At 35.5% G+C, this 27,918-nt stretch overlaps 1 protein-coding gene across 1 annotated transcript in view; it reads right to left on the bottom strand.

The window, feature by feature from the left end:
• The window catches only part of LOC113510062 (uncharacterized), a 118,335-nt gene that overhangs the window by 32,819 nt on the left and 57,598 nt on the right, over window positions 1-27,918 (bottom strand). Inside the window, exons 4-7 of the mRNA XM_052896283.1 lie at window positions 21,036-21,092; window positions 9,318-9,439; window positions 7,144-7,368; window positions 6,231-6,389 (exon numbers count right to left, since the gene is read on the bottom strand). Coding sequence (XP_052752243.1) covers window positions 6,231-6,389; window positions 7,144-7,368; window positions 9,318-9,439; window positions 21,036-21,092 — 563 coding nt within the window. The remainder of the gene's footprint in view (window positions 1-6,230; window positions 6,390-7,143; window positions 7,369-9,317; window positions 9,440-21,035; window positions 21,093-27,918) is intronic.

Here is a 27,918-nt window from a genome sequence, read left to right as displayed (position 1 = left end):
ACGAAATATTACCATTTGTCAGTGGATGACAATGTGGAAAATTTATTGTGCTGCATTTCGCAAAGCATAAAGTTTTAACAAGAACATGTCGGATACAATTTACAATTATTCACTGTTTCGTGAGAACATGTCTCTCGCGACGATAAATCGTACCAGTTTGTAATATAGAAGAGGCGCGTTGGTACCTATAGGATTATATAATAGATATATAAAGTTCAACAATCAAGTTCCAAAGTAATACTTTATACCAGGGTTTACTTAACGATACGGGTTTAAGATAACGGAACACTTACCTAATAATTTATGAAATTCCATAGAAAATGAGCATTCCGAACGATCGTAGTCGGTAGATTCATACGAAATTGACAATTCAATAATGCTTATAATTAAGTTTACTCGATGAATAATTATTTTTATTATTATATAAATGTATGTATGTCGACCAAATAGGCGACGTGCTGAAGAAGGGCCAAATTAAAAGTACCCGTAACCGGCGAGCGTGTATGAAAAGATTGATGAATGTGGAAGAAGCGAAAGAGGTTTGTTTGAATCGAAGCATTTGGCGTTCCATTGTTTCTGCCTATCCTAATAGGAGACAAGCGTGACAGATATGTATGTATGTACATTTTTTACGATTGACTTCCGCTCCAGTAAGTAATATGTAGAAGGCGCGACGTATTACTGTAACCGCAGTGGCCCTTTGCGGTAAGGTTTATCCAACTCGTAGCCTACATTTATCTATATAAAAATATAATGTTATGTAAGTGTGGAGTACAGGCCACATATATTATCTATGGCTACATATTATTATTTATCAAATTCGAAATTGACACGCGTATCTATTGTTTCCTTTTGGCTTTCCTTCTCGGCCCTAGTCTTCTAAGTTCCTTTGACTATTATATACATATTTCCAATTTCCATTCCTGGTTTCCTTTGTCGCCCACAGTAAGTACTAATAGTTATCAGTACTGCTGTTTTATTAATATTATTATTGATACGGCAAACGTTGATTTACCTGTCCCATATACATCATTTGTCGAGATACTATCAACTTGGTGCAGAAAACATAATGTATAAGTATCATTCCCCACACGCACAACGGCCCAAATGAGAGGCTAAGTGCGGAAAACAGAGTCTTTCTTACATTACAAGTATCATTCCCGTGGGTGTCGTAAGAGGTGACTAAGGGAACTAAATTGTCGAGGGATAGACAGCAGCGTCCCTCTCTTCTACTTGCTGCGCCCAACAGGGTCCATTATTGATGTTAAAATGTTATCTGCTAACCACATCATGGAAGAAGAAATAAATAAATAAATAGATTATCACCAAAGTGTAACTGTGATTGCCAACCCGTCTGCCAAACGTGGTAACTACTAGTAAATGAGACTTTGTACAAAAGTCGATTGCTTGCGTACCTCTATCCCATTCGTGTTTCTACCGTGAAGCAGTTGTGTTTGCATGGTTGTGTTTCGGTTTGAAGGGTGGGATATGGCGTGAATTTACTGGGTACAGAGGAATAACATCTGAGTCCTCTGGAATGGCAGCGCATGGGGGTATCATGGGAGAAACAGTATACTCTGTTATGTCCATGGTACTGCTCATGTGTATAGGCGACGGTTACCACTTTCCATCAGATAGGCCGTCAGCTTGTTTGCCATTCTAAGTTGTATAAAAAAATACAGAAACACTTGTATTTATGTAATCTGTAGCCTGCGGCGTTGCCTGCGTGAATCATTACATAAAGTATCCACTTTACTAAGTTGGGATATAACCTATCCGTGTACCAAATTTAATTCAAATCGTACTGCTCATGTCTATAGGCGACAGTTACCACTTTTCATCAGGTGGGCCGTCAGCTTGTTTGTCATTCTAAGTTGTATAAAAAAAATGTATAAAATATTCATATTTTTTTATATACTTACTTATTATTAGATAAACAGATACATTTAATTGCCAAATTATTGTTTTTACAGATCTTGATTTATTGTGAAGTACAAATGTATGCCTTATATTCTAAAACATGCAAATTCATTGATGGGTAAGTACAAGTTATTGTACTTAACTATTTCAACATTACGTCAATTAATCATTCGGTTAACAAACTTAAGATACCAAGTGTGCATGCATAGAAATACCAATTTTGAAAATGATATATTTGTAGTAAGATTTCACGTTGGTGCGATACGAACAATAGACACCTAATGTCTATTGTTCGTATCGCACCAACGTGAAATCTTCAACATACTCTGTCGAGGTTCACATAAAAATACGTGTTACATTTAGTACTAATACAATGAAAGTCTATTACAACTCGCGAATTGACAGGCGCTGGGCGTCAACACTTTCTACGGATGCGGTTTCCCTGATCGTTCCCAGAGATTTAGCGTTAGCCTGCTAGAAAGTAAGCCGGCCGGGACCGCCCCCCGAACAATGCCGATGGTGTAACAATTGTAACAATTACCGACGATTTGTGCGCCATTATCTGCGATCTTAACGGCTTTCTGTTTAAATAAGCTATTAAATCGAGCGCGCGTCCGCCGCGCCGCACCTCGCCACAGTTTACACGGCTCTGATTGTTTGTGAACTCGTGAACGCGCAAGAGATGTCAACAGCTTAACGCGCCGCCATTATATATTAAAAATTAAAACAATATATTTCACATTGTTTCAACACTAACTTTATTAATTAATTTATTTACAGCAAGGCAACAGATTACAAATTAATAAATTAGTAAAATAAATATTACATAAAACAGCATTAAATTTGCACTCCAATAACTGCTCTGCGTAACATTCGATATTATATACATTTAAAGAATGACGGCTATAGATTTAAAGTAACAAATTGGCAGCCTTAATGTAACATTGCAAGGATTGATGGAAAATATCAAGCTCCTTGCATACATTGTTATATTTTCTGCACATGCGGATAATTGGATTGTGGTACGATACATTATTATCAGTGTTTAGCTCTTTTAAGGGCAAAGCAATAAACTGAGTTGTGACCATTTTGTGTTACTATGGCACACGCATGAAGGAAGGGAAAGAAAGGAGATTGTTAGTTTATATATTTTGCTTTTTTTGTTTTTTTTTTTTATTTGTGCTTTTTTATTTTCATTCTTTTATCTCTTTTACTGTGTATTATGTGTATTTTTTTTTATTGTAATTTGTGTGCTGTAAGTAATGTAAATAAATTATCTATCTATCTATCTATCTATTATAAATCGGTTATAAGAAAAATAAGGAGTATCAACAGCCTAGTGTGCTAGCGACGCTGGTAGTTCTGAATTATTTTCAATCAACTTCATAAAGAAGGTGATTCTCAATGTATTTTTTTACGTTCGTTTACCTCATATCTCCGTCAGTTGTAATCAGGTGGTCTACCATGAAATGAAATTCCGAAATTTCGGACTCAATTTCGTGTTTTTGTTTATACCAAAATCGGACCAATAAATGGAGTTTGACATTTCGTTCGGCATACATCCTATCATAAAATCATAAAAGTCCAAAGGAACAATATTTTAACATTTTTAATATTTCCAAACGGCATATATTATGTAATTTTAATATCCAATTTCTGTTTCATTTGGCTCCGAAATTTCGGAAAATATTTCATGTTAGGACCTTAGATTTAGAAAAATCTTTTTTATCTGAAAGAATTATAGATTGAATTTACAGAAATTTTTAGGTTCAGTAGAGTTCACTTTTTGAACCAAAATAACTGGCTTTGCTACAATGGAAATTAGTTTTTTTTCTTTTTGTGTAACACAGTCTTAGATGTTATTATTATTTATTAAAAACTAGCTACGTGTCCCGGTTTTACACGGGTATACTAATGAAGAAATAAAACTAAACAATCTGTTTATCTGTCAACTCTGTCAATGTTTTAGAAGATCTCCCATCTGTCTTCTATCTTAGTTAATTTATTAAATGAAGGTTTTTAACCTAAATTTTTTACTTTTTCTTACGTTTTTTCAAACATTTTATTTCATACAAACCGTGTCAACAAATTTATTAAATACCTAACAGTATTGCAATGCTAATCTGTTAAACAAATGGTTATAGTTGATATTATTGTGCTAGCTCTTACTGCTTTTGAGTGGCAATAAGGAGGCATATCACTGGCGGCTCGGTGCTAAGCTATTTCTCAAGACAACGCGTGGAATACGGAAGTCTTGTAAGACAATGGATCGCTCCTTTTAGAGAGACATAATCAGTTGTAAATCGCCTCTAATCTCGTAGTTCTCGAATTACAAACAGAATGTTAATAGGTTGTTTTTAAGAAGGAAATACACTTTAAATTAACTGTGTTATTGTGGCACACACACGAAAGGATAAAAAATTATTACTTCTTTAATAACAATATAATAATACTCGTATTTATTTATTCAGACAACATAAGGTTCATTTTGTTATAATTTAACCTGTTAGTAAGTTAATGTATTTTTCTATTATATAATATATATTTATGGATGTACTAACAATATTTATACATATTTTAGTAGTAAATCACTGCCAACTTAATTTTCTGCTTGCCTCGTGGTTGATTGGTAGAGAACGCCATTAGGTGTTAAGTCCGCCATATGTACATGTACTTATATTTTTTTTTTTTTTTTGATGGGTGGAAATGGTATGGTAACCCCGCCTGCGCTAACGGGATACGCTGGCGGAGCACCAGTGAAGGGTGATAGATGAGAATGAAAACAGGCCAGTTAGCCCATCATGATGAATTCATCAGGAATTAACCATGATAGTTTCCAAGGGGAACCGCGTGAAGGTCGGCTTGGTTGGGTATATTGCTAGCAATGGGATTCTCAGTCTCCATTAATAACAATCCCTTTCTCCCCGCATGTACTTATATTATATAATTGTGCATTAAAGTTTAAATAAATAAATATTAGTAAGAATTCCGAACATACTTGATGTACCAACAATAGGCGAGCTTAACTCTTTGCAAGAGTTTTTTAAATACACTATCAAGACCTAATTTTTTTCTAATCTTCTTATCATTGTTTTACATTTATTAAATCAAGGTAAGTCGGAATGAAGTACAAATCCATGTATGAAATTGAACTTATTTAAATTTCAAGATTAAAAAATGTTAGTGAAATTACTATCACAACAAAAATAGGAACGATAACCTCGCTTGTACTATCGATAGACGCTAGTGAAATACCAAAGAGTGGTGATAGGTGAGCATCGAGTCAGGTCAGTTAGCCTATTGTTAGAAATTCACAGTATGTCGTTCAAAATACCCAAGTGGATAGCATGGAACTTGATCTGTGCTTCACCGACCTTTTAAATATTTGTAAGTACTTTTTATGAAATTCCCCATATTATATTGTTTACAATATAATATGGGAAAACCTAGATGGTTGGTACAAGGTATAAATAAACGGGATGCATAGATAGTAGTCGTATGCCATGCACCCAAGAAATGAGGGTGTACTCCAGCTCTATGGCAAAAGGTACAATGGGAAATAGGTGATGATGATAGGAAATGAATAAAAAGGCAAGATTTCATTTCAAACTCAGGAAATCTAAACCATCCGTTAGCATAGGATTGTAGCATACTTATAAAATTATATATTTTATTTATTTTGTAAAAACACGCAGCAAGCGTAAATATTTTATATATATATGTAATACGGTCGGTCGCGCACGCAGCTTGTTTGATGTACCTATGCGCGCGCAGGACGCGCAGGCGCTCGGCGACTACGGGTTGCGCGCGCAGGCCGCGCATGCGTATATGAAAGGAATGTTGTTGTTGGCGCCACGGCACACATATCGTCTTAATATTATACCTTTTTTATATTTTCTATTGTTCTCCTTCTTTACTATTATATTACTATTATTACTGTATTAATAAACGTTTACATTATACATTCTACAAATATTATTCTCTCTTAACATCATTCGCTTTAGGATCGTCGACAACTCGAACCGCTCTACGCTGTATAGTGTCAAGTGAAAGAAGCTGATATTTGGGTGATCCTGCCCAAAAATGTGAGCAGTACTCCACATGTAGGCGAATATGGGTTTTATAAAGCAAGAGTCTATGTTGAGGAGTGAAAAACTTTTTTACATTGTTCAGAACTTCATGTTTCTTAGAGTCCAATTTCGCTTACCAATGTTACCAATATTTCCCCCGTGTGCAGTGACTGCTTGCTATCAAACAAAATTCTTTATGCTTGAAGGTTGCAACCCTTGTATAAATAAAGCAGGCCATACCTGTGCAGTGTGACGCGGTCGTTCCTCTTGGCTGCCGCGTCCACCTGCTCTATGAGTTGTGCGAGGGCGCGCGCCTGCTCACCCAGCGTCAGCAGCTCCAGCTCTTCGCGGCCCAGCTTATACTGCAGCTCCGCTTGTTGTATCCGCGTGTCTATGTTGCTACAAACGGAATATTGTAGTGAAATTAGACGGTACGGAAGCATAATATCTTAGTCCTCACGAATGGCATCGCTATGAACACTACAGTGTATTCTGTGATATCTGCGAATTTGGTCATTCTTTTTGTGCATTTTCTTTTAACATTTGTCTCATTTTATCTCGATCACGGCTGAAGCCGCTGCTTCTTTTTGCAGGTCAAAATGTATCCGTTAGATATTTAAAATGATATCTACAGATTATAGAATGAGCTCCCTGTCGAGGCTTTCTCGAAAGACTACAGCATGGAGTTCTTTAAAAATGGGATAAAGAGGTGCCTTCAAGGTCAGCAATGCACGTGTAAAGCCCATGATATTGCAGGCGTTCATAGGTACGGAGCCATATCTATGTTCATGCGTGCAGTGCAATAAAATTGTTGGTTTACTAAGACATTTAATAATCGTTAATTTTGCACTGCACATTTCTACTAGGTCAATGTATCACCCCGCCAGTTTTGTATTAATTTCCCCTATTTGTATATAGTATATAAGATTATTTTTATTTTTTAATTTTGTCAGTTATAACCGAACCATTGGAAATATACATTTCCACAAACCTCATCGTTTCATTACAACCCGCAACAAAAGGCTACAGTAATAGCTTACTATCAGATGGGCCGTATGCTTGTGTGCCACCTCAGTGGCATAAAAATATATCTACAGATTTATACGTAACAAGATGTCCGACTGTCTCTGTATGATTTCAAGAGTAAACTCACTCGGTGACATGCGTTTTATCCAGTCGCTTCCTCAGGTCCTGTATGTTGGCGCGCTTGGTCTCCAGGTCGTTGCGTATAGCGGCTGCGCGTTCTTCCAACGCCCGCCGCTCGTCCGCCGACAACGTGGCAGCGTACTCCTCGGTGGTGGCGCGGGATGCTGGCGGGGTCGTGGCTGATGCGGCCAACCGGGCTGCGCTTAGGGACGCGCTGAGTTGTTTCTTTAAGCTAAACACAGATCAATAAGAATTGATAAAGATCTATTTATACAGTTGTATCGTTGTGTTAGTAAATTGTCTTGCTTATTTCCTATATTGTATAATGCAGAGAAAGTATACTCATTTATTCATCTAATCTCAAAGATGCGATATCCTATCTCTACTCGACTATTCAATAAAGCAGACTAATGTTCTAAGGATGTGTGTTCGGATTTTGCTTCAACATATAACTTTGTAAACGAAGTATTAGTTTTTATCACCAGTAATGTAATTAAATGTGTGTTTTAATTGAAAGAGTGCTACATTCATACGGGATTAAAAACAACACAAAACAAACGATGTTGTGGTGAGATGATACTCATCAATGTTTATTATATATATCAACTTTTATAATATAATTGAGTTTTAAAAACAAGCAGACAAACAAACATTTTGTTATATATATATTTATAACATGGCGCTTGGTCACGGGACTCACTCGCAAGATGCGCGCGCAGGTCGCGCAGGCGCTTTGTGATTGTTGGCTGCGCGCGCATCCCGCGCACGGGCCAGCGACCAGAGAGAGTGTATTGTTAACTTGGACAATTTAAAAAATTTATTTGTTTTTTTGTAAAATAATTATTGTTTTTTTAATTATCGATTAAATTTATTTACAAGATGAACCCTACTATTAATCCTACAATGTTAATAATTTATAACGTCATTGTACAGAAATCTTTTAGCAGTAGAATAAAAATGATTTTTTCTCTAAGAAACGTCAGTCGATAAAACTTACATAAAAGATTTGTTTTAGAAATTTAACACTTGGGGTTTTGTGGTTTTTGTTAGAAAGTAACATTAATTTATATTTTGCATCTGGTAATTTGATACGTTTTGTATATGGAAACACAGCCAAAAAACTTTGTTTATAACGCCGTGTCTTTGTAAACTGTTAACTTGATTGCCATTCAATAATTATTTTATACCTACCCTTTTATTGGAAAAGTGCATGTAGCCAATTGATGAATTTTAAAACATTAGATCTCGGCTCCTTCAAACGTAGAGTGATTAAGCAACTTAAATATGCACTGTATATATGTATATACTATGCCTTCCCAATGATCTTTATTAATTTTATAAGCTTTAGAAAAAAAATATTTATTATATAATTACTTTATAATAGAAGGTAAGATAGAAGGAAGGAGGGGGAGAGGGAGACCGAGACATAGTTACATCAGGTAGATCAAGGAAGGAGTTGGTGTCGTGTCGTATCAAGAGGTGAAGAGACTCGCTGAAAATCGTAGTGAGTGGCAAGAGCTCCACCGACAAGAGCGCAGCTCTTAAATAGGATAGATAGATAATTACTTTATAATTTTTCTGTGTACTGTAAAATTCTTTTATAATGTCTTATTATAACTTATTACATAAAAATATTCAATATGATGTAATATTGTTATGAATAAATTGAATTGAAAAATTTCGACTTCACACCACAACGTTCTTTTATTAATTCAACATTACTACCTACTCTCCACAAGCTATCCGTACAATAGCTGTACAGTCTTTTATATCCGATTGTGCATTATGAAAAAAAAATCATCAAATAATGTCGAAGTGTTTACAATTGTGACGTGTTTTATGCGTATCTGTGGTTTTTTTTATGCAACTTAGAATGTCAAACAAGCTAACGGCCCACCTGATGGAAAGTTGTAACCGTCGCCTATACATATTAATACCATGGACTTAACAGAGTATACTGTTTCGCCCATGAAACCCCCCGTGCGTTGCCATTCCTGAGGACTCAGGTGTTATTCCTCTGTACCCTGTAAATTCACTGCCATATCCCACCCTCCAAACAGCCATGCAAACACAACTGCTTCACGGTAGAAACACGATTAAGACAGAGGTGCCCAAGCAAACGACTTTTGTACAAAGTCTCCCTCTGTTTATATATCAAATGTCAATATAAAACATACGTACTTTTGTATGAGTGTGTCTTTGTCAGTGAGCGCAGCTCGCAGCGCGTCCAGCTCGCGGGAGATGTCGCGCGCGCCGGCGCTGCGCCGCCTCGACCCGGCCAGGGATATTTCTATACTCGCCATCTGGCCCCAAAATAGAAGAAAATTTGAATAAAACTATACCAAATGATAAATATATTAATTAATTCGGCCCTTTATTGTTAATTAATTAACCTTACATTATAGAGGGGAAAGGGATTGTTAGTGATGGCGACAGAATCTCATTGCTAGCAATATACCCAACCAGGTCGACCTCCTCGCGGTTCTCCCTGGGAAACTATCATGGTTAATTCCTAATGAATTCATCATGATGGGCTAACGGGCCTGTTTTCATTCTCATCTATCACCCTTCACTGGTGCCCCGCCAGCGTATCCCGTTAGCGCAGGTGGTGTTACCATACCATTTTCACCCATCAAAAAAAAAAACCTTAGATTATATAGGTAGAGCATCGATTTTAGAAAACGGGTCAACTATTTGTTAGCTAATTGTCAAATTAGCTGACACGTTTTTTTATTAATATTCTATATTATTACGAATAAAATGTATCTTGACGTATCTATATTTAATTATTTAATTAAATAAAATAAGTTTTTACGAATTAAAAAAATGTACAAATTATAAAACAAAACAAACATATAGGAGTTATAAAGAAAACATTCATAACTATTTATCACACAAAATTGTATGAAAAAGTTGACCAGCTTTTCTCGAAGCGTTTGTATGGAGACACTCTATCTGTATAATCTAAGTAATTAACATACTCATAGGCCTGCCTCACAAATTGCCATATAAAGGACAGATGTAATATACTCGTTAAAGTTTAGACTGCAAGCCCGCAAGCCCCCCGCTCCAGGTCACTCCTCTAGGTGACGTTCGGGCGGGTGGTCGTGTGACTCGCATTGTGACATATTATATTGGTTATTCCTACACCTACCTACCAGGAAGGAAGGGATTGTTAGTAATAGAGACGTTAAACCCCATTGCTGTCAATAAACCCTATCAGGTCGACCTCCACGCGGTTCCCCCTGGAAACCATCGTAAGTAATTTTGATGAAATTTCTGTATTAATAATATATAAAAACATATCTACATACATATTTTTTTTTATACAACTTAGAATGGCAAGCAAGCTGACGGCCCACCTGATGGAAAGTAATAACCGTCGCCTATAGACATGAGCAGTACCATGGACATAACAGAGTATGCTGTTTTGCCCATGAGACCCCCCCCATGCGTTGCCATTCCTGAGGACTGAGGTGTTATTCCTCTGTACCCAGTAAATTCACGCCATATCCCACCCTTCAAACCGAAACACAGACATGCAAACACAACCGCTTCACGGTTGAAACACGAATGGGACAGAGGTATCCATATATATATATATATATATATATATATATATATATATATATATATATATATATATATATATATATATATATATATATATATATATATATATATATATATATATATAATCTTTGTCAGATCCGTCAGTATTCTACGACTGTAACGATATATACATAAAACGCAAAAAACGTTATAATTTTTTTTTAAATATCTGAAGCAATAAGTTTGCTTACTAGACAAATTAAGAAAATGACAACTTGCTCAAGTAAAAATTTTATATATTTAGCTAAGACTGCTACAATACAATTCATGTGAGACTGTTTACATAATGCTCTTATCTGCACACATATACACATACATTATACTCGTATGCGTATAAGCTATCCGTGTCTCTTGGTTTTTCCTGCAGGTTGCGTGTTCGTGCGCTCAATGTTTTGTGAGCTTTACCCGCGTGGTGGCGTGCCGAGCGTCGGTCGATCTAGTAATGTTTTCTAATGATCCGCGCTGGTACCTCCATTATAGTGAGATTTTATATCACGACAACACCTCGTCTTATAATTATGAGGACACTTTTTATTTTGTTGTCGTTTTAATTATCCCACTTATAACGAACTAGCTTTTACCGGCGACTTCGACCGATTAACCGGGATATATTTACTGATCGGGATAAAGTTTTTCTATGTCTTACTCTATCTCATGTAGTATATATCAAATTTCGTAGTGATCGATTAAGCCAGCGAGACGCTATGAGGTAACAAACAAACTAATTTTCTGATTTGTAATATTAGTGATGATATGGATGATTGGAAAATTGTTTGTTTGGTTCATTGATTAATCAATGAATGGTTAAATAAGTTTGGATGAAATTTTCCTATATTTTTTATACATGAATCATTTTACTATATTGTAGCACTTCATGGTCGTAGGCATATACAGTTTAAGATGTACTTAAGGACTAGATATTCATTATTTCCCTGACTTCGTCCGTGTGCCTAAAACATTATATTGTGTTGAAATAAAGTTAAACCTATCCGTATTACCTTCTTTACACCAAATACTAAATATATACCGAATTTCATCCTATTAAAATTATAAATACGAAAGTTTGTAAGGACGAACGGATGGATGTTTCCTACTCTTTCACGCAAAAACTACTGAATGGATTTGAATAAAATTTGGTACACGGATAGGTTATATCCCAACTTAGTATAGAGGATATTTTATGTAGTGATTCATGCAGGCAACGCCGCAGGGTTATATAAATACAAGAGTTTCTGTATGTACATTACGGCTTCTCTAGAGGCTTAAATAGAATGAGTGTACCGGTGTATTCTTTGATAATCATGGTACTTCGATAATCACATCTATAGGTGAAGGTTTCCACTTACTATCAAGTGAACCATCAGTTTCTTTGCCATTAAAAAAATACTGTAGCGCTAAATAACCCTAATTTATATTTCTTTTATAATTAGCTATAATTTAAAAATACCTTGACGTGTTGATAGTGGCCGTTGTTAGTTTGCTCGCAGAGAAAGTGACACTTATATTAATGGAGTCATACGAGTATACCATGTTAACAGTAGCGCATGGACAGCGCCGCGCTAACATCAGTCATTCATTTTATAATTTACACTTTACGATGGAGTAAATGGTACCCATACATAATTATATTTTTATGTTTTTTTTTTATGAGTGAAAATGTATGGAACACCAGTGAAGGGTGATAGATGAGAATGAAAACAGGCCAGTTAGTCCATCATGGTGAATTCATCAGGAATTAACCATGATAGTTTCCAGGAGGAACCGCGAGGAGGTCTTCCTGGTTGGGTATATTGCTAGCAATACCATTTTCACTCATAAAAAAAAATACAATAGTAGTTAAATAATAGATTAGTAAATATTATAATCGATTATAATTTTCTTTTTAAACATGAAGTTTGTTATTACCTGTTGTAATTTTTGTTGTAAACTCAACTTTAAAAGCAACAGCTGAGTTTCTTGTCCGTGCATCTCAGCTGAAATTGCATTCTGAATTGGGCGGTAGATTTTAAAAAAAGAATACGATTTAAAAATGCGTATTATTAAGTTTACTTGAATAAAAATTATTTATTATTACTATGAATGGACCTATATGGTAATAGGAAATATACAGCAAATGCACATCAGTAAGGGATTGCTTGACGACAGTGTATGTAGTATCGCCGTCACGCGGACGGAGATGCGGGTTTAAACTAGTTTTCTATACAGACATAGTTAATAAGCTGTTTCGTGTTGTCATTCTGTCCGAGTAATCGTGCTGGAGCACCATCAGTGGATGTATAGTGGCCCGAGGCTAATGCATACCATTTTCGGATATTGTCAGTGTTTCTCAAACTGACATTATTGGCACTTGGACGCCACATTTATATTAGTTAAGCAAGATATTACAAGATAGATGCGTGATGTGGGAAAAGACCTTATTGGTTGTAAAAAAGAATAATTAAATCGATACAGAGTTGACGAGGATATTATATAAATTAATTGTTATATGTACACAACGAAATTCATGAAAATATACCAAAAAGCATGCATAGATAAATATGCTGAACCATTGTAAACTGTTGATGACACGATTTTGTTGATATTGTTTTTAAATTTTATATATATATATATATATACCTTTTTTTGACCTCTTTTGGAAATATAATACATTACTGCAGCAGTCAGCAACTGAGGCATTGATGGACGAACGTGCAAATGTTTAAATTACAGGACAGATATGAGTTTACATAGTAATTTATTTGGCCGCAAAACACGACAGATATGGATTTTCATACAACATTTGCCGGCCGCTGCCCGCATGTATCTGGCCAGTACGACAATTTTGATTTAGCTCGAAGAAGACTGTCAAAATAATGCTCACATTTCCAAGCATATTTGAGAAAAGAATATAATAATGACGACATACGTCGACTGCCTGCATTTACGATAAACGATTTATTACCAGTTAAAGTAGATCGGAATAAAACATTTCATTTAAATCACTCTGTCTTGTGTGTGTAACGTATCATTTAATCAGTTACAATTTTCTCAAGGACTATTATAAATTACCGTATCATGTCACAAATCTACACTAAAACCCATGTTATTTTCATTTTTTGTAGATATATTTGTAGTCTAGTGTTATTTAATTCATTATAATTGTTACTTCATTACCTTGCACTGTATAATTATGTTAAAGTAAATGCTGTGAATACCTTTAATAGGCATGTGTATTAATATTGTATTATATTTTATGTTTGTTACATATATTATAATGCAATGTGCACGTGCAACGTTGGTGTTATTTTAACTAAATAAATAAATAATATAGTTTAAAAATTTCTAACTTTTTTTTTATTATTTTAGTGGTCAAAGTTTAGGAACCTTAGTCCAGTTTCTTGTCTAGTTACTAAGAGATAGGCGAAGGCTGAATGATACGCAATTTGCATGTCGTTTTCCAGTACCAACAAATGGTCTGCAGCGAATACAAATCATTGCATCAGCTGCTATCTCAAACGTACCCCCGAAGGGCACGCGTGATGTATGCACGCCACTCGGCACACTGTCATTACGCGCGGAAAGATCGTTATCACAATTGTTATTGATTTGATTTACATTTTATTTGTTTTGGAACACGACGAGAAATTATTATTTCCACGCTAAATCCCTGACACACTTTTTTTAAACGATTACAAAATGAGGAAACTCTATATAACGGTAGGTAAGTTTTTTCATATGTTAGACAATGATTTACTTTATTTTTCAGTCGAAATATTTGCTTTCATGCTGAATGCATATTAAATTTTACAATCTTAATTAAGAGAAATTTCTTTTTGCATGCATGTTATTCCAAGTTGTTTTTATTATGCATTTATTATATATAAATTTATTTATTATATATTTTATAAATTATGCACTATTTTTTATATATATTTTTACAATAGATAGTTTTAGTTGAATTTAGTAACGATTGAATTTACTGTTTGTTAGTGGAACAAAATCTTAATAATCTTTTAAATAGGAAGTGTTAAGCCGATATCCGCGTATTTAAGATATTTTCCAGGGGGATTTGACCTCTTAAAAGAATACATTTATTATTTATTTATTATTACAAGAATGGTGTAGTAATTTTGGTACATAATAATGTATTTCAATTTTAAAAATAATTATAAAGCATTTACAATAAATATTTTAGGCATTTTTTTTATTTATATGATTATTAATACATTCGTACTTTTAAGTATTTATTTATTCTTTATTGCACAATAAAATTCGTACAAAAAGCAACGTATGTGTTTGTCCATAGTTGAATGCTGCGTTTCTGATCTAAAGGTGGGCCTATAATTCTGGCATGTGCACCCCTCACCCCTTACGACTCTTTCCTCTTATATGCCTAGATATATACATAGTACTTTTTTTCCTCAACGTCCTCTACCCAAAGGTTGTCTGGAAGAGATTGCTTAGCGATAAGGCCGCCTTTTGCATCACTTCTCATTAATATTTACTGTATTTGTTATTTCTCTTTTTACTTGGTGCAATAAAGTGTAAATAACAAAAATACTTTTTTAATGGGTGAAAATGGAATGGTAACCCCACCTGCGCTGATGGTATACACCGACGGGGCACCAATGAGGGATGATAGATGATGATGAAAAAACAGGTCTGTTAGCCCATCGTGATGAATAGGCCTGGAATTTAGCACGATGGTTTCCAAGGGGGAACACGTGGAGGTCGACCTGGTTAGGTATATTGCTAGGAAATGGGCCCTTAGTCTCCATTAGTAACATCCCCCCTGTACATAGTACTAGTGGCTTAGTAAAAAGTTTTGTTCTCAGTTTTGACACTCATGCTTTGCGTATTGTTTTCTTATTCGTTTCATACGTATTCCTAAAATATTGAAGAGTCTTTGATTTGTAGGGCACAGTAAATTCTATTCTATTAATTTATTTATAACACGGGATTAAAGCTCATTTTTAATTGACAATGATTGCAGTTAAACCATTTCAAACTACATACTTATGTGTGGTTGTTGAACTAGATGCGATCAAGAGGACATACCTACACGTCAGATGTAAAAATGAACTTGATTGAACCAGTCTCTATGCGGCTCGCTCATAGCGGCTATCTATGTACTTGTTTCTATTTAGAAACTTAATTAACGTTAATGCTAGCCATTTCGGCGAGGAAGTCGTCGTTATATTGTGCGTTTTGCTGCGCGCGCGCACGCTTCGTTCCACACCGTGGCTTCGCCTAGAGGATGCAAGGTTCAATACTCGACGAGCTTTGAACCCTTCGGAGCCTTCCGTCGTGTTTATTGTCTCTTAGTATATAAAAATTGTTATGAAATAAAAAAGTATTGTTTTTAAAGTTTAATAAATATTGTTTATTTATTTATTTTATTAATTTAGGTTTTTTTAATGGGTGATAATGGAATGGTAACTCCGCCCGCGCTATCGGCATACACTGACGGGGCACCAGTGAGAGATAATAGGTGACGATGAAAGCAGATCAGTTAGCCCATCGTGACGAATTCAACTAGAATTAACCACGATAGTTTCCAAGGGGAACCGCGTGGAGGTCGACCTGATAGGTTGTATTGCTAACAATGGGTCAGTTAATGCTAGTAATGGGGTCTCATTACTAACAATCCCTTTTCCCCAATTCCATTAGGTTGGGCCAATTTATCATATGTATTCAAAACAAAGTGTACAATATGCTAATAAAAAATAAATTAAAATATATTACAATATATGTACATACAGACAAAAAACAAACAACTATTCACACACATACATTCCCAAGGTGCATCCTAGCTTTAAAGATGCTAATGCGCTCGGTTTAATGCAAATAGAAACTTTAATTCGCCGGTGATTCCGAGATGCAATCTGCGACGCCAGTGGGTGGCTGTGAATAATACGCGCACGCACACGATATCGTCACGATCACGCGACGGGATCCACGCCATCATCCCACTGTACGCCATATAATCCTACTGTACGCTATATAAACATATATCGCAACAGTTTCCCACCGATTGTTCTATCTAACTGTTTCTATACGCCCTTTTTTCTCATGCATCTCTATTTTAGTGTCGTGCTTTGAAGTGTAGCGGTTCTGGATTCCTTTGTAGGATGTTGTTGCGTGGAGGTTCCGTATATATGGGCTGCTATTTTTTTTTATTGGTAGTTCAGTGAAAGTGTCCCACATATTTTATTTATTTATTTTAAGGAACACTAACAGCATATTGCATTATAACACATATAACAAACATTAAATATAATACAATATTAATACACATGCCTATTAAAGGTATTCACAGCATTCACTTTAACATAGTTATACAGTATGAAGAGAAATAGAACAATTTTAAGGAATTAGGTGAAATTGGTAAAGAGGTTTCTTCAGGGTAGGTAACGTCACGTAATACCCCTGATATTGCAGGTGTTCATAGGCTACGGTAACCGCTTACCATCAGGTGGATGGTATACTTGTTTGCCACCTCAGTGGTATATAAAAAAATTGGAGTATAAATATTTTAAAAGTTACATTCTTAGTCTGGAAATATATACACAATATAGCCGGAATTAAGAATAATATCAATAAATATGATAAATACAATTGTAAAACAAATTAATTATATTATTTGAATAAATTTGGTTTATACCACTTTTTGGATTAATTTAGTTGTTTTTTTTTACAACACAGGGGGCAAACGAGCACGCGGCTCACCTGATGGTAAGTGACTACCGCCGCCAATGATCACCCACAACACCAGCGGCATTGCAGGCGTGCTGCCGGCCTTTTAAAAAGGAATATGCTGTTTTCTTGAAGGTTATGTTGTTGTAATATAGTTGTAATGAATTTCGTAAAATACTTAGAGATATCACGGAAGATGACAAATTTTCTAACCTACATATTTTCTTACTTCTCATAAAAAAATAATGGCTTAAGTATTTTGGTTAACCAAAATACTGCAATAGTTCAGTAATACATTGTATTACTAAACTAAATCTATTAAATTAGGGAAAAATTACAGATATTTATTTATTTACCTTTCATGTACATAACAAAGACACACATGGTGGGCATAATAGCTAATGGCGTTCTCTACCAAGCGACCATGGCGGTAGCGGTACTTTTAAGAAATTTATGAAGTTTTTAGAAATTTATTCAATCAACTAAACATAACGTTGCTGGGGGAACATGATGACAAACGGAAAATTTATTATTTAAAGAGACATCTATGGGTTTCATGAAATATTATGAGTATTTTTATTTCCCTACAACACATGGGATCTCCAGATTTCCTGAAGTCTTAGTAGTATTATAAAATTGTATACACTATTTTACTATTCATTGAGATTATATGCAGTTCCAATAATGTGTAGTTTGCGATGTAAATAACGAGTGGCTTCGGAAATTTATTCAAATGGTCACGATTTAAATTATGTGATATGTTAAAGATTTCAACTAGGACTTGTTTTCCAGTAGGAATATTTTTTTTTTTTGCTCTTATTATAAATGTCAAAGTGAGTTTGTCAGTTTGTTACCTTATTACATTATCTCGGTTAGTAAGTATATCCTGATCACGCGGACAAAGTCCTGGGTAAAAGTTAATAATTCCTTCACTATCAATATATGCCGGCGGGGTACCATCAGAGGAGGATATGATAATATTCAAGTCAAATTTGTTGATCCATCTTAGCGATGTACCTAGTAACTGCTACGGTTTCCAGGGGAGACCACATCGAGACATCTGACAGGATATATTGCTAGCAAATGGAGCTCCCTTATATCCATTAATAAAAACTAAATTTTACCCGCGACTTCGTCCGCGTGATCGAGATATAAAAGTAACCTATGACCATCTCTATTCATATACATAGTAGGTATACACCAAACACAGAAGCTGGTTCAGCTGTTAAGAGTGCTATACAGTAACAACTTTTGTACAGAGGGAGACTTTGTACAAAAGTCGTTTGCTTGGGTACCTCTGTCCTATTCGTGTTTCAACCGTAAAGCAGTTGTGTTTGCATGACTGTGTTTCGGTTTGAAGGGTGGGATATGGCGTGAATTTACAGAAATAACACCTGAGTCCTCAGGAATAGCAACGCATAGGGGGTATCATGGGCGAAACAGTATACTCTGTTATGTCCATGGTACTGCTCATGTCTATAGGCGACGGTTACCACTTTCCATCAGGTGGGCCGTCAGCTTGTTTGCCATTATAAGTTGTATAAAAAAAAGTGCTCCGACATAGAACTGGCCACGCCTTCCTTTCCCTTGGGTGTCGTAATAAGCGACTAAGGGAGGGCTAAGGAAGAGCAGCAGCGTCCATTTTAAAACATTTCCAAAGCCTAACTGCGGTTGCCAATCCACCAGCCAAGTGTGGCAACTACTGGCAAAACCCTCAAGGGGGAGGCTTATATTCAGCAGTGGACAGTTAAAAGTTGAAAAAAACATATCTCTCTCTCTCTCTTTCTCTCTCTTTTCATTTAACAGTTTCCTCTTGTCAGTGCAACTAATTTATGTATCCTCTTCCAGCCAGTTCTATCCCAGGCCATATCCTTGACCTCCCCATACGACATGACACCTAGTGTTTTTTTTATCTGTCCCATGTAGTTATTCCTCGGTCTTCCTCTCCGTCTTTTGCCTTCTATTTTTCCTTCTACTATGCTCTTAAAAAAATCGTCATGTCGTATAATGATAATCATCATCTTCCTACCCTTATCCTAATTATTATTTGTGGTCGGCGTAATATGTTTTCCTCTTCCATTCTTTTCTATTCCCAGTCAAATGACTGAAATTACGGAAATCCGCATTCACTCCCCTTCTGGCCGTATCGTCGCTCACACAATCCATCCATGTCTTTTTAGTTCTCCCTCCGCTCTTATAACCATCTACTTACATTCTTAATGCCTTCTTTAAAATATGCTCCACATTCCCGCGCATCACGTGCCCATACCAGGATAAACGGTTACTTCTTAACTTTTCTATCACATTATGTCGTATAATGATAATGATAATTAATAATAATTAGTTTAATTAATTTTAATCTATTGCAATCGTAATGGAATTGAACTGATTAATTTTAATTAATTTTTAATTAAGGTCATTGTATAATAACATGGCAGGCGCCGAACGTATTATGTTAGTGTAGATGTACAAACAGCGGGAAGCAATTATATATACATTATGATAATCAAACTGTCATGTAGGTGTATGCGGCATGATATGGTTGCGAGTGTGATTGCATTAAATGGATTACAATAAGCAGGCGTACCCACTGGACGGGAACTACACAATTGAAGGAAATCGATTAAAACAAAACTCGAGAGCTGTTGCTTCACAACCATTAAATTTCCATTAAATTATGTGTATACTATAAGCTCTGCCTGTAGCTTTGTTTGTGACATCTTGTTAGAAAGTACCAGAGGGAGACTTTGTACAATAGTCGATTGTTTAGGTACCTCTGTCCTATTCGTGTTTCTACCGTGAAGCAGTTGTGTTTGCATGGCTGTTTCGGTTTGAAGGGTGGGGGCGTGAATTTACAGGGTACAGAGGAATAATACCTGAGTCCTCAGGAATGGCACATGGGAGGGTATCATGGGCGAAACAGTATACTCTATTATGTCCATGCTACTGCTCATGTCTATAGGCAACAGTTACTACTTTCCATCAGGTCGGCCGTCAGCTTGTTTGCCATTCTAAGGTGTATATTGTTAAATTTCATAATGAACAATTAAGGCACTAAGTTATTTATTAATAAACTATTTATTATTTTTTTTAATATTAATTATTAATAATAAATTATCTATCTAAGAAGTAAAAAAACTAACAATTCCAGGCGTTGAAGTGTTTTTTTTTTATTGAATCTTTCGCGTTATTTACAAATGTTTTATTGCCCTAATTTCTGTTAATCTAAATTATGATTATTTTTTATCATATTTCAATAAAATATCTTTGTTTAAATAAAGATTGGATAAAATTCCTTATATAAGCCATTTCCCATACCTGTCTATGAGAACGAACGCGTTGATGTCTTTTGTTAGCTAAAGTTATTTGTTATGATTATTTTGATGAATTTAAACTTTATTTTCTTTGTAATAAGGTTCAAGTAAGAATGTTTATTGTTACTACATATAAACATTGTTGACTAGTATCTATTATTATTAATCTTTAAGTTTGCAAACATGTTTATTTGTTTAAATGAATTTGAATGATGTTTCGTAAATATATAGACCATAATATGTAGGATTAACATTGTTTATCCTAACTCATGTATGCAAAGTACTACAGTTCACTGACCTTCGCCTCCAGATTTTCAAGGTTGACGACCCCTCCCCCGCCGGTCTCCAACGTTTGCTGTAACAGACATTTTTACGTTTAGTAAGATAATAATGATATGTAAATAGACAAATATTAAAATTAATAACATAAACAGATCGTTTGAACTTCCATTGAATGGCAGGATTTCTAAGTTTAAAAATGTTTGAATAATTTTAATGTACAGGTCATATATATTTACGTGTAGTTTTTTTTTTACATTATTATTTACCAAATTCAATATTGACACATCTTTGTATTATTTCTTTAGCTTCCCTTTACAACTAGAGTTGTTAAAAGGCTCGAGTTTCCCGAGTCTTCGACTCATTGAAGGCTCGAGTCTCCTATGAAGGCTCGAGCTTCAGCCTCGAGCCATATTGCGAAGGCTCGAGCCCAGACTCGAGCCCTTGTCCCAAGGCTCGAGTCGCGACTCGAGCTCTGTTTTAAAAGCTCACTACACAACATTTTGCTCCAAAATAAATCTAATAAATATGTTTTATTAATTTCACTGCTGAATAACATATTTTTATTACAATTTTGTACCCCGTCCTATAGAGGAAACTAAACGCGCCGATCCAATGTCATCGCTAGTTTTAGAACTACCCACATTACTATTAATATTATTGTAATAATTACTTGTATACGCTATTCATGTAGTGCAGTTTGCCTGGTTTAAATAAAAATACATTTTATTGTAGTTTCTACTGGTTAAAGTTTGTTAGATTTACAAAATGATTGAGGAAGATAATGTAACATCGGAAGACATTGAGTTTGATACTACTGATACTTCGCTTACAGAAAATGATGCTTCAGCATCTTCTATGGTGTCGAATAAGCCGCGTATTTGTTGGAAATGGTGTTATTTTAAGAAACTCAAATAGAAATACAAATTGTTGTGCAAGGTATACCGTCATATATTTTCTATTAAAACATCGCACTCCATTTTGCAAAGGCTTTTAATCTGAATTCTTCCTTGCTCGTGTCTGTCGCGTTTCAGTCCAACATAGTTGTAAAATGCGGAAGGTCGCGCTTGACGTGACATAAAAGTACCAAATGACTTCCTAACGTGGAGCCGCCACGCTCGTTAAACTCCAGCTCGCGTTCGACGCAAGAGTACGCACCGGGCGACGGTAAAATGTATTAATTAAATGTCCAGTGCTCGTGTCTATACCGGATTTTTTTTTTAATGGATGATAATGAAATGGTAACCCTGCCTGCGCTATCGGTATACATTGGCGGGGCACCAGTGAGGGATGGTAGGTGAGAACGAAGCAGGTCAGTTAGCACATCGTATCGAATGCAACAAGTATTCATCACGATGGTTTCCAGGAGGAACCGCGTGGAGGTCGACCTGACAGGGCTTACTAGAGATGGGACCACCGGAGATTATTAGATTATCGTTCGCTATCATTGTTGTTTCAGTGTTAAGTTTCCTTTCATAGACAATTCTTTAAATAAAAGAGAATTAATATGGAGTGAATAATTATAAAATAATAAATGTATAAAATAACAAATTTATATATTTTAGAGCAAGTTATAAAATTGTTTTAAACTCAATAACTATTATAAAATAATTAATCTGTTATGATACAATCTTTTTTTTATACAACTTAGAATAGCAAACAAGCTGACGGCCCACCTGATGGAAAGTGGTAACCGTCGCCTGTAGACATAAGCAGTACCATGGACATAACAGAGTATACTGTTACGCCTATGATACCTCCCATGCGTTGCCTTTTCTGAGGACTCAGATGTTATTCCTCTGTACCCTGTAAATTCACGGCATATCCCACCCTTGCCATTCTAAGTAAAAAACAAATATTATAATGGACAACCGAATATAACACTTCCGAACAAATTAAAATACGTATCGTATAAAAGTAATAATGTTTACCTCAACAGCTTATATAATACACAGGGAGTAATAAAAAAAATGCATAGTAAGAAATTAAATCGCTCGGCCGTTAGTTTCGAAACCCCATCATATAAAATACAGTCATAAACACGAAATTGATACGTAGTTACGTCGCAGCGTTAATGAGGTCATTCCGGGTTTATAGCCATTTACTGGCATAAGTACATGGATTTGAATCTCACGTAACGGTTGTCTCGTGCGTGGCTTCCACAGGGCCATGCGTCGATCGGAAACATTTTTGTCGATACACCTTACAACGAGTTACATAAGATTCAAATTTGCATATTTAAAATCAGTTTTAAAAAATCCTATTATGACATGCACTTTAAGTTAAGATTGCGTTCCACAAAGAAAAATCGACTTAAGTTGTAACGAAGTTAGTTTTTTTTTTTAATTAAATTACTAAACTGGTTTTGATAAAATTTCCACGGAACCAGTCCATATGTGATTTTAGAAAAAAGTATTTTCCAAATCGGTTGGCAACTAACTGAGCTATGAAGTAACATAAGAAGCTACTGCTGTGATTACGTGTGGTCAATAGAAAATATTTTATTATTTTTTTTTATACAACTTAGAATGGCAAACAAGCTGACGACCCCCTAATTGAAAGTGGTAACCGTCGCCTATAGACATGAGCAGTACCATGCACATAACAGAGTATACTGTTTCACCCATGATACCCCCCATGTGTTGCCATTCCTGAGGACTCAGGTGTTATTCCTCTGTACCCTGTAAATGCACGCCATATCCCACCCTACAAACCAAAACACGGTAGAAACACGAATGGGACAGAGGTACCCAAGCAATCGACTTTTGTACAAAGTCTCCCTCAATGGTCGAGTCCCTTTTAATGAATCACCAACAGTCTAACTGTGGTTGCCAATTCGCCTGCCAAGCGTAGCAACTACTGGCAAAATTCCCCTTATGGAAGAAGGCTTGTGTTCAACAGTGGATAGTTAACGACTGATAAGCTAATCATGATTCGATAAAAAAATAATTTTTACAAGTTCCACAGGAACGAAAAAAAAATCCGTTATAACAATTCAGTTAGCGAGGTGATTTTTACAACTCAAAAATGACGTCTTTTTAGTGCAACAATACCACTTGGGAATAGTACAATAAAAGTCAGCGGTAAATATCTAATCCACATTGGGAAGCGGTAAAAGCTATTTTGTTTTTCTTCGTAATTCATTAGTGGCTACATTTAACAAGTTTAATTGTACGTTAATTATTGTTAATTGCTTTAGAAATGTAGCACTGTCCGCCTGGCTTGTAATGCTTGGCGGTTATTGAGGAAAATATGTACATATATAGCTTGGACTATACGTATCAATAGGCGCTGTTCTCTATCTCTAAAATAACATTTATAGTTAAATTAATAACATGCAAATTTAGAGATAAGTTTAAAACTAGATTACTTTTCTATTTTTAATTTTTTTACCGTCAACGAACTCGTCATGTCTTTTCTGGTAGAAAATGCTACTTAGATGTAACGTCTACCATGTCATATAGATATAATGCAAAATAGAATAATCGTCTTTAATAAAATAAATATATTTACAATTCGTCTTTAATTAAATAAATATATTTACAGTCTTTTTTACTTCGTCATTTTCTAGATATTACTGCTGGTTTTGAAATTTTGTTATCTGCAGAGAAGAACTCGCAAAAAACTAACTAGTGACTCATTTCGATTTACTTATATAGAAGATAATTAAAATTTGAACTTTATTTATTACTATTCGTAAATATTTATTATTGGCCGAGTGTCTTATTATCAACATCTCAGCCATTAGCCTCCCCATAGACTGCCATAAAGAACCGCCCTGAGCCACCTACATCCACAGACTCCATGCAATACACATGGGTTATCACCCCATCTAATAGGAATTGTCCTCCATTGCGTTTGCCCATTCGGAGTCATTCTACACTCAAGAACCTTTCTTCCTCATCGGTTGTCGGTTCTTCAAGCTATGTGACCAGCCCATTACCACTTTAGTTTGCTTATCCTTCTGGCTATGTCGGTTACTTTCATTTTCTTTTTTTGCGGCTGAATATTTAACCCTAGGATATTTATATACACTAGTACAGTCCATATTATTCTGTAGAAGTATATCATTCTTCTTTTCATTTAAAAGTTTCCTCTTGTCGGTTCAACTAATTCCTACATTTTTTTACAGCCAGCTCTATCTCAGGCTATATCCTTGACCTCCCTATACGACATGACACCTAATGTTTCCTTTATCTGTCCCATGTAGTTATTCTTCCGTCTTTCCTATCCTCTTTTTTCCTCTATTTTCTCTTCTATAATGCTCTTTAAAAAATCGTCTTTTCGAACAAGATGGCCCAGCATTTGGCCTCTTCTATTAATGAATAGAGAATAGAAGAAGTAAAGTAAACAAAAATAAATAAATTTCTATACTTGATAGTTAAATAAATTACACAACGCTTACAAAGCATTCGCTATTTGATATCTCAGTGTACGTTTGACATTAGGTACGTTTGACATTAGGTACGTGGTGCGGTGCGGTGTAGCCGGTGCTCGCCAGTTACTCGCTCGCGGCGGATTATCAGCGGCATTAGAAAGATTACCAGCCCGCGCCTGATGTCCATCGGTGACAAGAACTAATGTGAGTGACCTTATCAATTTTGGTGAGTCATCATAAAAATAACTGTACATTAATATATATTACTGTCTCCGTTATCATTTATCTTTTAGTTTTAGATGATTTATTCTTCATTAAAGCTATTTAATACTAGTTATCTATCCCGACTTCGTACAGTTTTTTTTTTAAATGGTGATAATGGAATGGTAACCCCACCCGCGCTATCGATATACACCGGCGGGAAACCAGTGAAGGATGATAGGTGTGGATGAAGCAGGTCAGTTAGCCCATCGTGACGAATTCATTAAGAATTGTTCGCGATGGTTTCCAGGGGGAACCACGTGGTAGTGGACCTAATAGGGCATATTGCTAGCACTGGGGCTGTCAAACTCCATTGCCAACAATCCCTTTTCCCCCGACTTCGTACAGTTAGACAGGTAGAAAAACTTAAATTTTTTTTTTAATTAAACACAATCCTCATTACTCACTGATTATGTAACTTTGTTTATAGTTGAAAGAACTTTTGCAATCGATTAAGTATTTTTTTATTAAAAAAAAACAAAAATAAAATAGTCCCTCTTTCTAATTTTAGTTAGATTCAAGGGCTAGTTTCGTTGTTTCTTTATTTACAACATAAGCTATCCTGAGAAGCATGTAAAACGCTGTGATGGCATTTATTCTCTTATCATTCTTTTAAATTCTTCTATATTTTCAATAATAGGATATCTTCAAAAGGCCCCCCTTTTGAAGAGGTTTCTTCAGGGTCGGTAACGCGCGCGTAATACCTCTGGTATTGCAGGTGTTCATAGGCTACGGTAACCACTTACCATCTGGTGAGCCGTATGCTTGTTTGCCACCTCAGTGGTATAAAAAAAAATATTATGTAATCTATGCCCTATAAATTAGCTAATACTTAAATCACTCAAATTAATAATAAATTGTAATATGTAAAGGACTATGCTATTTTATTTTTTAATTCATCATCGTATATCAGTCGTCACTTATCCACTGTTGAACACAGACCTCCGCCATAGACTGGCATAATGAACGGTCCTGAGCCGTCTGTACCGGCACGGAGTCGAGAGCTTTTTTACAAAATATTTTTTTAATAAATTATTTTTAGTACAAATCAAAGAGAATATTACAAAAGGTGTACTATTTTTATTGTACCTCATATAGTAAATGGGCGCGAGCCGCTCAACTAACCGGCTTTTCACGTTACAATTATTTAATGAACACATTAGCGGATAATTGCCCGTTAGTGGCGCAGCCCGCGGCCGCGGCACGGCAAAAAGTAGTTTATGGTAATTGATAACCCCTAATCAGTTAGCGTGTTGATGGAAAAAAAAAACTGTTTTTGTCAGCGGCAGCCTTACCAATTGCGAGACTCCGGGCGGTTGGTCTTTGCGAGGCCTTTTGTCCTTCGCGAAAAGTATGTGATACGAAACTAGGTCTGATTGTTTGAGTTGGTATTTGTCATGTTTGACGAGAAATGTTAAAGATATACAAATGAATATTTGAATTTAAATATATATATATATATATATATATATATATATATATATATATATATATATATATATATATATATATATATATATATATATATTGTGATTATGTTCCAAAGGTGGGAAAAACATACCGATTTTTCTATAATTTGTTTATTTTTTAGTTACACAGAAATTGCAGTTATATTCTATTAGTCGTTTGGAGATCAAACGAAAGCGTAACAAATAGATAGCGGCACGTTATGTCTTACATTTGTAATTAATTATAAATTTTTTGTTTGCGTTAAAATATATTAGTGTAATAATATGCACTGAGTACGATTCGAAAGCACCTAACGAACGGAGAGATTAGTTAGCAATCTACCTACATTTTATGGAAAAAATGAATAATTCACACGGATTTTCTTCACTAAAACATATAGTAAGAACAATAAGTTAATAAGAATGTTAGCAAAGGCGAACTTATCTCTAAAAGAGATCTCTTCCAGTCAACCTAATGCAGTGGCATAGGAAGTAGTGGGTGGGCAGTAGTAGTGATAAACAGAAATTAAAATAAATACCACGCGAAAAAACTCGGAGGCATCAGAGGGAGACTTTGTACAAAAGTCGATTGCTTGGGTACCTCTGTCCCATTCGTGCTTCAACCGTAAAGCAGTTGTGTTTGTATGGCTGTGTTTCGGTTTGAAGGGTGGGATATGGCGTGAATTTACTGGGTACGGAGGAATAACACCTGAGTCCTCAGGAATGGCAACGCATGAGGGGTATCATGGGCGAAACAGTATACACTGTTATGTGCATGGTACTGCTCATGTCTATAGGCGACGGTTACCACTTTC

Source organism: Galleria mellonella, unplaced genomic scaffold (assembly GCF_026898425.1).
Source record: "Galleria mellonella isolate WM207_F2 unplaced genomic scaffold, CSIRO_AGI_GalMel_v1 utg103, whole genome shotgun sequence".
NCBI lineage: Eukaryota > Metazoa > Arthropoda > Insecta > Lepidoptera > Pyralidae > Galleria > Galleria mellonella.
Note: the sequence above shows the minus strand (reverse complement) of the source record. Positions and strands in the feature narration are given on the sequence as shown.